Raw genomic sequence first — 11,925 nt, 5'->3', positions numbered from 1 at the left:
TTAAATTAGAATTAATAATTAAGTTTCTTTTATACTTAATTATTTAATTCTTATATTTAATACATTTAATTAAATAAAAAATTAAATATTTAAGTTGATTTCATTCTTGATACTTAAATATTATTATTTTTAGAATATTTAATTAAATAGAAAATTATTTTAAGTTGGAAATTTTAATTTCAGAACAACTTAAAATTGAATAAATTTCAAAATACATTTTATTTTTTAATCATTTTTTTAAATTCGAAATTGTATTTTTTATTTAAATGCAGAAAATTTTAAATTTTTCTTGAAAAATAGATTAAAGTTGAAAATTATTTATTTTAATTTTGGACCACCTTAAATCATTATATTTTTCATTTAAACGATTAATTAAAATAAATGAACTAAAATATATTATAATTAGAAAATAAATTAATTAGTCAATGAAAGTCTAGATAGTTATTATCTATTTGCTTGAAATATTTTTCTAGTGATATTTAATTAAATAGAAAATAAATATTTAAGTTTATTTTTAATCATACTTAAATATTTGAAAATTTTCTTAATATTTAATTAAATAGGAAAATTATATTTATCTTGAAAATTAAATTTTATTTAATTTTGGACCAACATAAAATTAGAATAATTTTTCAGGATTAATTTTATTTTATTTTATAGCATTTTCAAAAATTGTATTTATTTTTTAAATACATTAATTTTTGAAATGCAATATATATTTGTAGAAAATTAAATTTGAGTTGTAAATTTATTTAAATTAATTTTGATACAAGTTAAATTGAACAATTTTCTAAATATTGATTGAAAATTATTACTAAGATGGAAATAATTCATTTTATTTTCATATCCATCTAGGTATAATTTTATAAATATTAAATTAAAATTTATATTTAGAATTTTATTCTAAATTGGAAATTTTAATTAAATAAATATATATTTAAAATAAATAGATTGAAATAAATATTAGAAGAAAATACACTTTAAATAATGAGCTTTATTATTAGGACATTCGATCTCCATTGTTGGTGCTACATAGTTCTTGTTTTAGTGAGTAATCTTCCCTAATGGAAGAACGTTTATTAGCAATTTAACGCCGTAGATCTCGAAAGATAAGTATTATTTGTAAGTATTTTATTTTTAGTATGGATCACCCTAATGGTGGCGACTATTAGTAAGACTTACAAAAGTATCAAACAATGGTGGAAGCTCATAAGATAGAATGGCCTTGACTCTCGCCTAAACGGGACAACGTTGGATTCTCATCTTGATCGAATAAAAGGTTGCTAGAATGTTTATCATTTTAGATGAGCTGACAACTCTATTCAATGAATGATATCTTTGACTCTCGCCTAAACGGGACACTGATATCAGTTTGTTGATGACCTTAGAAATTATTTAGGATTGTATATTTTAGTATTTTCGCTTGTCATTCCTATTTGCTAAATGTTTAATAATTTCTGAATTGTGTGTGAATTTCTATTGAATCATGTTATTTTTTGTTATTAATTGTTGTTTAAATTTCGAATCTTCATTGTTGGTCTAACTTGGCTTGTTGTTTTTAATGGGACAAATCCCTAATGGATTGTCATCCATTAGACAAACATAATAGTGTTAGATCTCGATAGATAAATATTTGTAAATGCAACATCTAGCTGTTCATCAATTAATGACAACTTAGACTTGGATTTACAATATGAAACAATGAAGAAGTTTATAAAAGTAAGAATAACTTTAACTCTCGCTAATCGGGACATCGTTGGATTCTTATTTTTAATCGAAATTATCCTTTATTTTTCCTCTTAGCTTATTCATTTCGAATTAGCTTAAATAATATATCATTGGATGAATGGTTTATAAATCATTTGCATATAATGTCATTCTATTTTCTCTTAAGAAATTGAATGGCGCACATGATTATATTCTCGACATTCTATCCTGAAATGATATAAATCCTCAATCTTAGAAATCTCCTACTTATATATGCTTACTTTAGGTAAATTAGACTTAGAGTTAGATTAGTAATGGTGGTCAAAGCTAGAATAATACTCATGTATATTTGGTATAAATTTAAGTATTTGACTTTAAATTTTAGACTCCAAATAGATATTTCTATTTCAGAATACAATATAGTTAAACTTTCACAAGTGATTAATATCCATTTTCTGTCAATGGATTCAAACTGTAACACCCTAACTAACATAGGCGTATTACGTGATTTTTAAACATGCTGTGCAGCTCGTTGCTAATCAACGAGGTTTATGGAAAATGTGATTAATTAAAATTTTTGCTTTTTAATTAAACTTGTAAAATATAATTACAAAAAGACTCGGGATCCCGATTACAAAATCATTTACAAAATTTAACTGTTTATACAAAATAAATGTCGCCTAGCGACTAGTTACAAAATCAGCCTCACTGTCCCGAGGATCGTACTCTCCAGGCCTAACCGCCCCGACATGTACAATCTTCACAAGCTCGTTCACGGTCCATCAGCTTTAGCCTGGCCTTTACCTACACATAAACGTAGAACTGTGAGTCGACAGACTCAGTAGGAAAAGCATAATAATATTCATACATAAATCCCGGTCATGATCAGACGCCCATACCCCTGATCATAACCCTAACTGCCGTGTCCAACACGATACTGAGTCCCACTACTGCCGTGTCCAACACGGTACTGAGTCACTACTGCCGTGTCCAACACGGTACTGAGTTCTGAACGTTCATAGGGACGGTACTATTGACACGTAACAGCCTGATCGGTCGAACCGGTCATACTCCGGCTGCTGGTCATACTCCAGCCTGTACCGACGTGTTACTATATCCACCTGATCGGTCGAACCGGTCATACTCCAGCCTGTACCGACGGGATACGTCAATAGTACGGAACCACCAACCAAGTGTCAGCCTGATCGGTCGAACCGGTCATACTCCGGCTGCTGGTCATACTCCAGCCTTTACCGACGTGACAGGGTTGGATGGTTCGAAGCCAACATACATAACTAATGTAATCTAACAGGCTTCCTACATGCATGCTAAACATGTAATCTACATATGCATACTGTTATACTAATCTTACCTGGATTCCGAATTCAGGTGTGCCGGTCAACCTGACTGGAACTTTAACTGCGCGGTGGATTACAGGCTCCTAAACCATAAAAATCACAACACTATAAGTGACACGCTAAATCACTTCCCAGGGAGTTAAACTAGGAACTAAAAGTTTCCCTATCAATAAAAAGCATGGCAATACCCCTTAAAACATAAAATCGAGAGAATCTAGGGTTTCAGAATTTTCCCCAACTGGCAGACCGGTTGCCCAACTGGAATTCCGGTTCTGGGAAAATTCAGAACCCCATCCGGAATTCCGGATGCTCAACCGGAATTCCGGTTCCTCGCAGGCAGCAACATCAAAAATTCATATGTTGCACAAATCAACTCCAAATCAATTCAAACCTTCCAGACCTACTCCATATGACCCAAAGAACATTTCTAAGGCACCAAAACCACCCAGATTGCACCCAATAAAAAATCACCATTAAAGCTCAAGCTTTGAGTTCTAAACTCAAACTTGAGCAAACCTAGCTAACATGCAGTCAAATCAGTCTAAACTTACTTAAACATGCTTAGAATAACCTCTGGAAACAATTACAAACATTCACAACATCACAGCAACAGAACATAGACATTTCTTTCAAAAAATCATATATTTTGCATAGAAAAACCATAACTTGCTCAACCTAAGAATCATGCTTTATAAACACCTCATTTAACTTCAATTAAACATGCTTAAATCACAGAATTTAACAACAACATCACAGCAGCAACAAACTCAAATAATCATGCATGCATCACATTAAAATTCATCCAAAATTTCCAAGAACAAGAAAAGGAGCTAGAGCAAGGTTTACCTCAACTAGGATTACTTAGATCTTGCTAAAAACCACTTGAATCCACCAAGAAAACCCAGCCCTAGCAGCTCCCAAGCTTGGCCGAAAAGAGAGAGAGAGAAAAAGCTTTGGAAAATTCTATTTTTTCTAACTTTTGAATTTTTGAATAAAATGAAAATCATGCAAAGTCCTACTATTATTTCAGCCATCAAACAATTAAAATAAACCTTTATTTTTCATTTACTAAGTCGACTAAAGGACAAATATCATTGGGGCAAAAAGACCATTTTGCCCCTCCACACTAAAATCACATAATTAGCACTAAAGGGGTATTTTTGGGAAGTTCTAAATTCCCGGCCATTCCCGACATTCCCAATGTCTAATAAACCGTCCCAAACTACTAACATACTAAGTTGTGATTTCTACTGAGCCAAACACCGAGTTCCAAAATACCGGGCACCGGAATGCAAAATTATGCAAACTACTACGTGACATAAAAATACATCTCTGGATTCAATAAATAACAGTATAATAAATTATTTAAATGGCTATAAATAATTTTCATAATTAATCATAATTAACTGCTAATTTCCAAATTAAACTAAGCGGTCTTTACACAAACTGTATGTTAATATGGAATGTGAGTTGAATATTCTATGACCAAATCCACTTGGACTATTCTAAGAACTCTTTGATGTAACTAACCTAAGTCATCAAAAGACCACAACCACATTCTTATATAGATCTATGGCATTTGTATCTTGTTCATAGTTGTTTTGACTGTTCGGTTTTGTGCCCTAAATAAAACCCATTTCAATATAATTAGATTTACTTATTAATAAAAATCAGAAATAACATTTTATGTTGCATGGTTCACATGATTTATTTTATGATTATATATATAATGTATGAATTCTATTTAAGTCCAGAACATATGAATTTGTTAAAGATTCACTACTACAAGGAAAGGCCTTTTATCCCGGTTTGTAAGGCTTTTTATCCCGGTTTTCGCTAATATGAAAACTGGGATATATGCCAGTGGGATAAAAGGTATTTAAAAAACCGGGATAAAAGGGGTACTTTTTATCCCGGTTTTTATGAAAAAACGGGATAAAAAGTACCCCTTTTATCCCGGTTTTTAGAGAAAAGTGGGATAAAAGGGTACTTTTTATCCCACTTTTGATGAAAAAAGTGGGATAAAAAGTACCCTTTTATCCCACTTTTTATGAAAAAACTGGGATAAAATGGTTCACTTTATCCCATTTTTTTTTTTTTATAAAAAATCACCTTTAATTTGAAATGTATAGGTTTTTTATTTTTTTCTTTTAATTTTATTACATGTCATTTCATTTATTTTTTCTCAATAATAATAAATATAATTTTTATTTTTATAATTATATATAAAAAAAAACTTAATTAAAAATAAATGATTAATATCATTTTTAATAACAACAATAATAATTTGTAAGTTCAATTCTAAATAACACGTTACATATTATGCATAAATCTCTAAATTAAATACAACACATTGTCTAAAAAAATACAATAAAAGACTACTAGTTAATTTTTATATATCAAAGGAAGCAATTGACTTAACCACTGTTGTCGAAGCGGTAAGAGATGATCGTCCTCAAAATATTGGGATAGACCGCCAAACTGTCAAATTAAAAAAATAAAACTAATTAAGAAGATAGTACTTTTATATGTTTGTATTTATAGTAAAAATGAGCATATACTTACTTTTGCTTTTATGGCTGTAATAGGATTTGAATGTTGAAGCATATCACGAATGTAAGTTAGTACATAGTAACCACATTCGTAATTGTATGGTTGCTTTGGACAAGCAAAGGTCCATATCTCCGGTCCATTTTTGCCAAATACAATAGCATTTGAACTAATATTTGTCTTTGATTTAAATTTTCCCAAATGCATCTGTTTAAAAAAGAAAAAAAAATCAAATAGAGTCCTAAAAAAAATAGGCAGAGTTTCGCTTATTTCCATAACATTCCCGAAATTTTTTTAAGTGCATAGCAATACAACAAATGGGTAGAGTTTTTCCTTATATCTCCACACAGTCAATCAAACCCAGAACCTAATTCACTACGGATGAAGGATGAATATCTAAGATATTCAAACTCCACTAACATAATATATGACTATATGATATATTAATCAAAGTTAATGAGATACCTTAGTCCAAATAACATAGCTGAACCCGTAAGTTCATCTTGGGTGGCCACTTGTATGACATCTTCGGAAGTTATGTAGATGTGAACTCGGTAGAATAAGGATGGGTTGACAGGAACCCTCACAAACTCATTTTTACCTTTTACTCTCATATATTCCAAGAACATGGCCTGAAGAGAAATATGAGTCTTGTCAAGAACCTCTGCAATGAATTTCTCATAAGATTTAGTGGAATCAAGAATTGATTAGTACCCATTAACAGTGTTGAATTAAATGTGTTGAAATATATACATACAAAATTTAAGTCTTACGTATGTGTCTTTCCATATTTTCCCCTTGAGTTTCGAATCTACATGTCTCCAATCATCATAATTTAGAGGGACTGTAGATCTTGCTTTAACCCCAATCCATGATTGCATATCTGCATATGCTGTTCCTATAGGTTCTCATTTCTCATTCCACTCTAGTTTTGTCTTGCGTCCTTGAGCTTTCAGATTGTTGATGTCATTCTTTTTTGTCCTGCCTCGTCCTTTTGGCTTATTTGCATCCTTTTGCTTTGTCATCTACAAGAGATACACAAATTAATTAAATCATTTAGTAGGAAACATCATACTGAAAACATAATACTTACTCACTAAACATCATTTATATTAACACATTATTAGTAAACTAAAAATAAAAATTCCTAACAAACAAGATTGAAATAAAAAATTTACAAGTTGCTAGAAAAATCCTAAGCACACTTAGTAATTAAATATTAAAACACATGTTCATTTAAGAATCCTAAAAAAATTGGCCATAGTTTCTCCTATTTCTACAACATTTCCCAATTTAATAACTGTCTAACAATGCACGCAAGTAAATCAGATAACAAGAAAAAATAATCAAAATAGCATTTAACAATATAATAATTGTCACCCATCCGACCGCAGTACATTTATATCGCATAATCTACTTCACTATGGATGAATATCTAACATATTCAAACTCCTCTAATAGCTTTATAATTAGTAAAATAAGGTGTAAATATCAGTGAACAGAACCAACCTCGTCTTAGCTCCTCGAAAGCTTTTCAGAAACTTCACCTTTCTCTCATCATCTGTTGTAATTAAATTAAATTAAATTAATCTACTAATAAATATATATTTATAATAAGCTAATTGTAATTTTATTTATTTTATTTTATTAGTTTCTGCTGCATCACATTCAAAATGACTTTTTCAAGGACTATTGATTACTAACTATTACATAAACCAATGTTAGCTAAGTAAATAAATTGTTGTTAACAAAACAATGAGTGCCATAAGAAAAATAAATGTTAATTTTTGATAGTTAGACTTGATCACTAAAATTATTTCTAAAACCTATATTACCACTTTTGTAAATAAAAATGATTTAATAATAATGTTAATTACATCTGTAATTTATTATACAAAATAATAATCATCATCATCATCAACACCATTACAACACAAATAATTATACAAAATAGCCTTGATAAATTAATAGCCTCGATCAAATTATAATTTTGTCAAGTTGTCAAGTCATAAAGTTCTTAATTTATAATGGTTTTACTGTAACAAACACTAACATATACAAAACAATATATTGATGGCATATACAAGTTGTCAAGTCAAGTTGACTCTGTTTCTATAAACTCTCCTGCTCTAAGTCCCAATACTGATGGCATTCACATTGAAGACTCTAAAAATGTTTCAGTCCTCCACTCTGTTATCAAAGATGCTAGTTTTGAAGTCCAAAATTTATTTGCAAAACATAGATAGATAGAAGAAAAAGAATAATTTAGCTCAATATAACTTACTATTAGCAGCACCAAACACATAATAATCTCTTATTTTGATACAACATCTTCCTCCATACACAATCAAAAGATAAAGATCACTCATTTTTATGGTTTCACCCAATTAATCACAGTAATAAAATTAAAAAGGACTGCTAAAGTTGACTATTCAGTATTCACTAATGCAATAAGAAATTTCCAAGGAACCCCAACAACAACAGAACAGACTTTTCTCAAGTGCATACTTTGCAAATTATAATGTTAGTGTTCATATCAGTTTATTGTCAAAAGTAAAAAATCTATCAGAGATAAAGTAGTAGTAATCACATTATAGTAGAGTCTCTACTCTCTAGACAAAAAAAAAAATAAATAAACAGCAAGGCAACACATAAATTAATTCTTCTATTAATATATGATATAATTATTAAGAGCCATAAAACACAAAAGAGAAAGTAAGTAAACCTTTACTAATAAACAACTCAAGAATTTGAAGGCCCTGAGATATGTCAATACCTTAAAACAATTCAATAACTTCTCTCCAAGCTTCCCAACTGGTGAAATGTTTTATGTTGGAATGAGAATAGTCTTTAGTATGGGGTTAAGAGTAGGAGAAAATGTGTTGTTAATGGAGTTTTGAAACAAATGAAAAAGAAAGAAAATAGAAACAGCAGGCCCAATATATGAAAAGAAACAGCAACAACAACAACAGATAAAATAAAGTAAGAAAATAGAAAGAAATAAAAAGAAAGAGCAAACCTGGGAATAAAGACCAAACGGGAGGCGTTATCTTCTACGGCGCCGCCAATGTCGGTTTGGGCGAGGGTTAATTTCTGGGTTTGGGCGAGGATTTAGACGAGAGGGTTTGGGCGAGAGGGTTTGCATGAGGGTTTGGGCGAGGGTTTCTGGGTTTGGGCGAGAGGGTTTCTGGGTTGGGACTTGGGGGTTGTACGTCGAGCTAGTTGTTATGTCGATCGATAGGTTGACGTTTGGGATTTTAGGGATGACTTTTTATCCCGGTTATTTAGTTAAAACCGGGATAAAAGGGTTTCACACTAAACCCTTTTATCCCGGTTTTTAACTAATAACTGGGATAAAAGGTTTCCCTAAAAAAATTTATCCCCTGTTTGGCAAACTCATAAAAATCGAATCTTGAAATTATTTTTTTGCCTTTAATATTTTTTTTAACTTTCTACCAAACAGAGCCCTTGTCTAAAAAAATATTTGTTGCATATTTGAGGAGCCAAATCTAAAAGTGGGATAAAAAGTCTCAATATATCTTTTATCCCATTTTTTTATTTTTGTTAACTAAAAAAGTGGGATAAAAGGTCCCCTTTCTTGTAGTGATTATAGTGTTGTCAGCACAGTGGAATATAATCTTAATTATATGTTCGAAAGTTTATTCCCCTATTTATCAGAACACTGGATTTAGACTAACATGGTATAATCAGCGATAGGTATTCTTACACCTTGGAAAAGTGTTATGTCCTTTCTAGGACATTGGCAAAGTTTACCAGTATCGGGTGTATGGAGTATGCATCGGAAGGGACCGATATTGAACTTTGATTAGATATATTAGAATTTACCATAGTATCTATTCAATTCAATATCACCTGTTGATCCTAGATCAAATGATCCTAATCCTGATATGATTAGGTTCAATCTCAAGAGTGTTATTCGTGTTCTTTGATTTGTTAGTCAAGCCTACTTTTGGGTCAGGGTGATACGTACATTTTGGGAACACGGTAGTGCAATTGAGTGGGAGCGCTAACATAAATATGGAATCTATAGCTTCTATCTGGCGAATAGAAAGTAAAGGATAATTTCCTTCGAGCTTAAGCAAACGATAATAAATGGTGGAGTACTCATTTCACTTAGCTGAAATTACATTTATACAGGGTTAAGTGTTTTAAGGATAAAATACATTGTAGGGTGTTTCAGTAATGTAATCCCTTTACAGTGTAAATCATCTATATAGAGGATCATTGATCAAATAAGGATTATAACAATGGATAAATAATGACGTATCTATATAGTGGAACATATAGAGCGTTCTATATCACTGAGAGTGCAATTCCAAGTTCTAAGAGTGGATTTAACAAGGAATTAAGTTAGGGAATTTACTTGGTAAATTCGGTTCAACTTATTGGAAGCTCGGTTATATAGACCCATGGTCCCCATACTAGTTGAGACCATACTGCTTGTAAGGCTCAGTTAATTGATTTTAATTAATCAATTATAATTCTAAAAGTTAGACTACGTCTACTTTATGAATTTTCACTAAGCAAGGGTGAAATTGTAAATAAAAGAGATTCTAGGTTTATTTATTAATTAAGATTCTTTATATGTCTAAATTAATAAATATATTAAATGGAAATATTATTTAATAATTATTGTTAAGTTATTAAATAATTAGAATTGGCATTTAAAAGGTTAAATTGGAAAATTGATATTTTTGAGAAAATGGGAATGAGAAATAACAAAATGGGAAAGTTACAAAGTGAGGCCCAATTTCCTTAAATGGCCGCCCACTATGCATAGGCTTTTACCATTTTATTTTTCATTATTTTAATGCCATACAATTCTAACCTAAACATAGAGGGCATTCTATAAATAGAAAGTAATGGCTTCAGGAAACAACACACAAGTGCATCTCATTCTTTTCAGAGTGAATTCCTGAGCCACCACTTTCCTCTCTCTCTTTCTTCTCTTCTAAATTTCAAAAATTCCTTGAGTGATAGAGTAGTGCCCACACACATCAAGATGTACCTCAATCATAGTATGTAAGACTGTGGAAAAACAACATCAAAGAAGGAGAGAAGGAGATCCAGATTCAGATCTTGATTATGCTCTGCTACAGAAAGGAATCAAGGGCTAGAGATCTGAATGGAAGGAGTCATTATATTCCGCTGCACCCAATGTAAGGTTTTCTTAAACTCTTCTGTGTTTATTTCATTGTTTTAGAATTCATATTAGGATGTTAATCAAACGAACTTGGTAGTAAATCTAGATCCTGGTAAAATATTTCCAACATTGACAAGATCCTTCTCTGCAAAGAGTCAATATGCCTATATCTACTAAAAGTGTATCATCTATATTCAAATATGGATGTACACTCAAGGGTGGATATGAGTTTTCGTTATATTCTTAAGACGATTACTCTAGATTTTACCTTATGCAAAAGAAATTTGAAATGTGGTTAAAGATCTTGCGAACTGATAGGTGTAAGTAGAAATGTTGTTTTATGCCCTAAATAAAACTCATTTCAATATAATCAGATTTACTTATTAATATAGGTAAGAAATAACATTTAATGTTGCATGGTTCACATGATTTATTTCATGATTATATGTACATAATGTATAAATTCATCTGAAACCCTTTTCACATACTTGATCCTGTTTATTGTGCTGTCAACACATTGGAATGTAAACATGCCTATGTGAATAAAGATTCCTAGATTTATCAGACATAGGGTTTTACTGATATGATAATCTACAACAGAGTTTACTTGCATTTGGAGAAATGCTATGTTCTTTCCAAAGCATTGGTTAAAGTAAAGCTTAGGTTGGATGCAGGGAGTATGCATCGGAAGGGACCGATATTGAACTTTGACTTAGATTTATTAAACTTACCGTAATATCTATTCAAGTCAATATCGCCTAGTTGATCCTAGATCAAATGATCTTAATCCAGTTATGATTAGGCTCAATCTCAGGAGGCTATTCATGTTCTTTGATTTGTTAGTTAAGCCTACTTTTAGGTCAGTGTGATACGTACATTTTGGGAACACGGTAGTGCAATTGAGTGGGAGCGCTAACATAAACATGGAATCTACAGCTTCTATCTGTCGAATAGTAAGTAAAGGATGATCTCCTTCGAGCTTGACCAAACGAAAATAAATGGTGGAGATCTCATTTCACATAAGCTGAAATATCATTTTTACGGGGTTAAGTATTTTAAGGATTAAATACATTGTAGGGTGTAACGGTAATCTAATCTCTTTACAGTGTAGATCATTCATATAGAGGATCATTGATCAAATTAGGA

General features: G+C 31.0%; 1 protein-coding gene across 3 annotated transcripts; it reads right to left on the bottom strand.

Moving 5' to 3' along the window:
• Window positions 1-5,469: 5,469 nt before the first annotated feature.
• Window positions 5,470-8,259, bottom strand: LOC115722101 (uncharacterized). Of its 3 annotated transcripts, XR_009685592.1 has the most exons (5): window positions 7,125-8,259; window positions 6,389-6,640; window positions 6,081-6,279; window positions 5,631-5,822; window positions 5,470-5,546 (listed from the first exon to the last, which is right to left on the bottom strand). XR_009685592.1 is itself a non-coding variant. In XM_061108136.1 (4 exons), the coding sequence occupies exons 2-4, from the start codon at window positions 6,402-6,404 to the stop codon at window positions 5,687-5,689; spliced, it is 351 nt and encodes a 116-aa protein (XP_060964119.1). In that variant the 5' UTR covers window positions 6,405-6,640; window positions 7,125-8,258; the 3' UTR covers window positions 5,572-5,686. The 3 variants fall into 3 exon arrangements, 2 of the variants coding, with proteins under 2 accessions (XP_060964119.1, XP_060964120.1); XM_061108136.1 differs by lacking the exon at window positions 5,470-5,546 and having other exon boundaries at window positions 5,572-5,822; window positions 7,125-8,258; XM_061108137.1 differs by lacking the exons at window positions 5,470-5,546; window positions 7,125-8,259 and having other exon boundaries at window positions 5,572-5,822; window positions 6,389-7,036.
• Window positions 8,260-11,925: the final 3,666 nt, after the last annotated feature.

This window comes from Cannabis sativa, unplaced genomic scaffold (genome assembly GCF_029168945.1).
Source record: "Cannabis sativa cultivar Pink pepper isolate KNU-18-1 unplaced genomic scaffold, ASM2916894v1 Contig7, whole genome shotgun sequence".
Taxonomy (NCBI): Eukaryota; Viridiplantae; Streptophyta; class Magnoliopsida; order Rosales; family Cannabaceae; genus Cannabis; species Cannabis sativa.
Note: the sequence above shows the minus strand (reverse complement) of the source record. Positions and strands in the feature narration are given on the sequence as shown.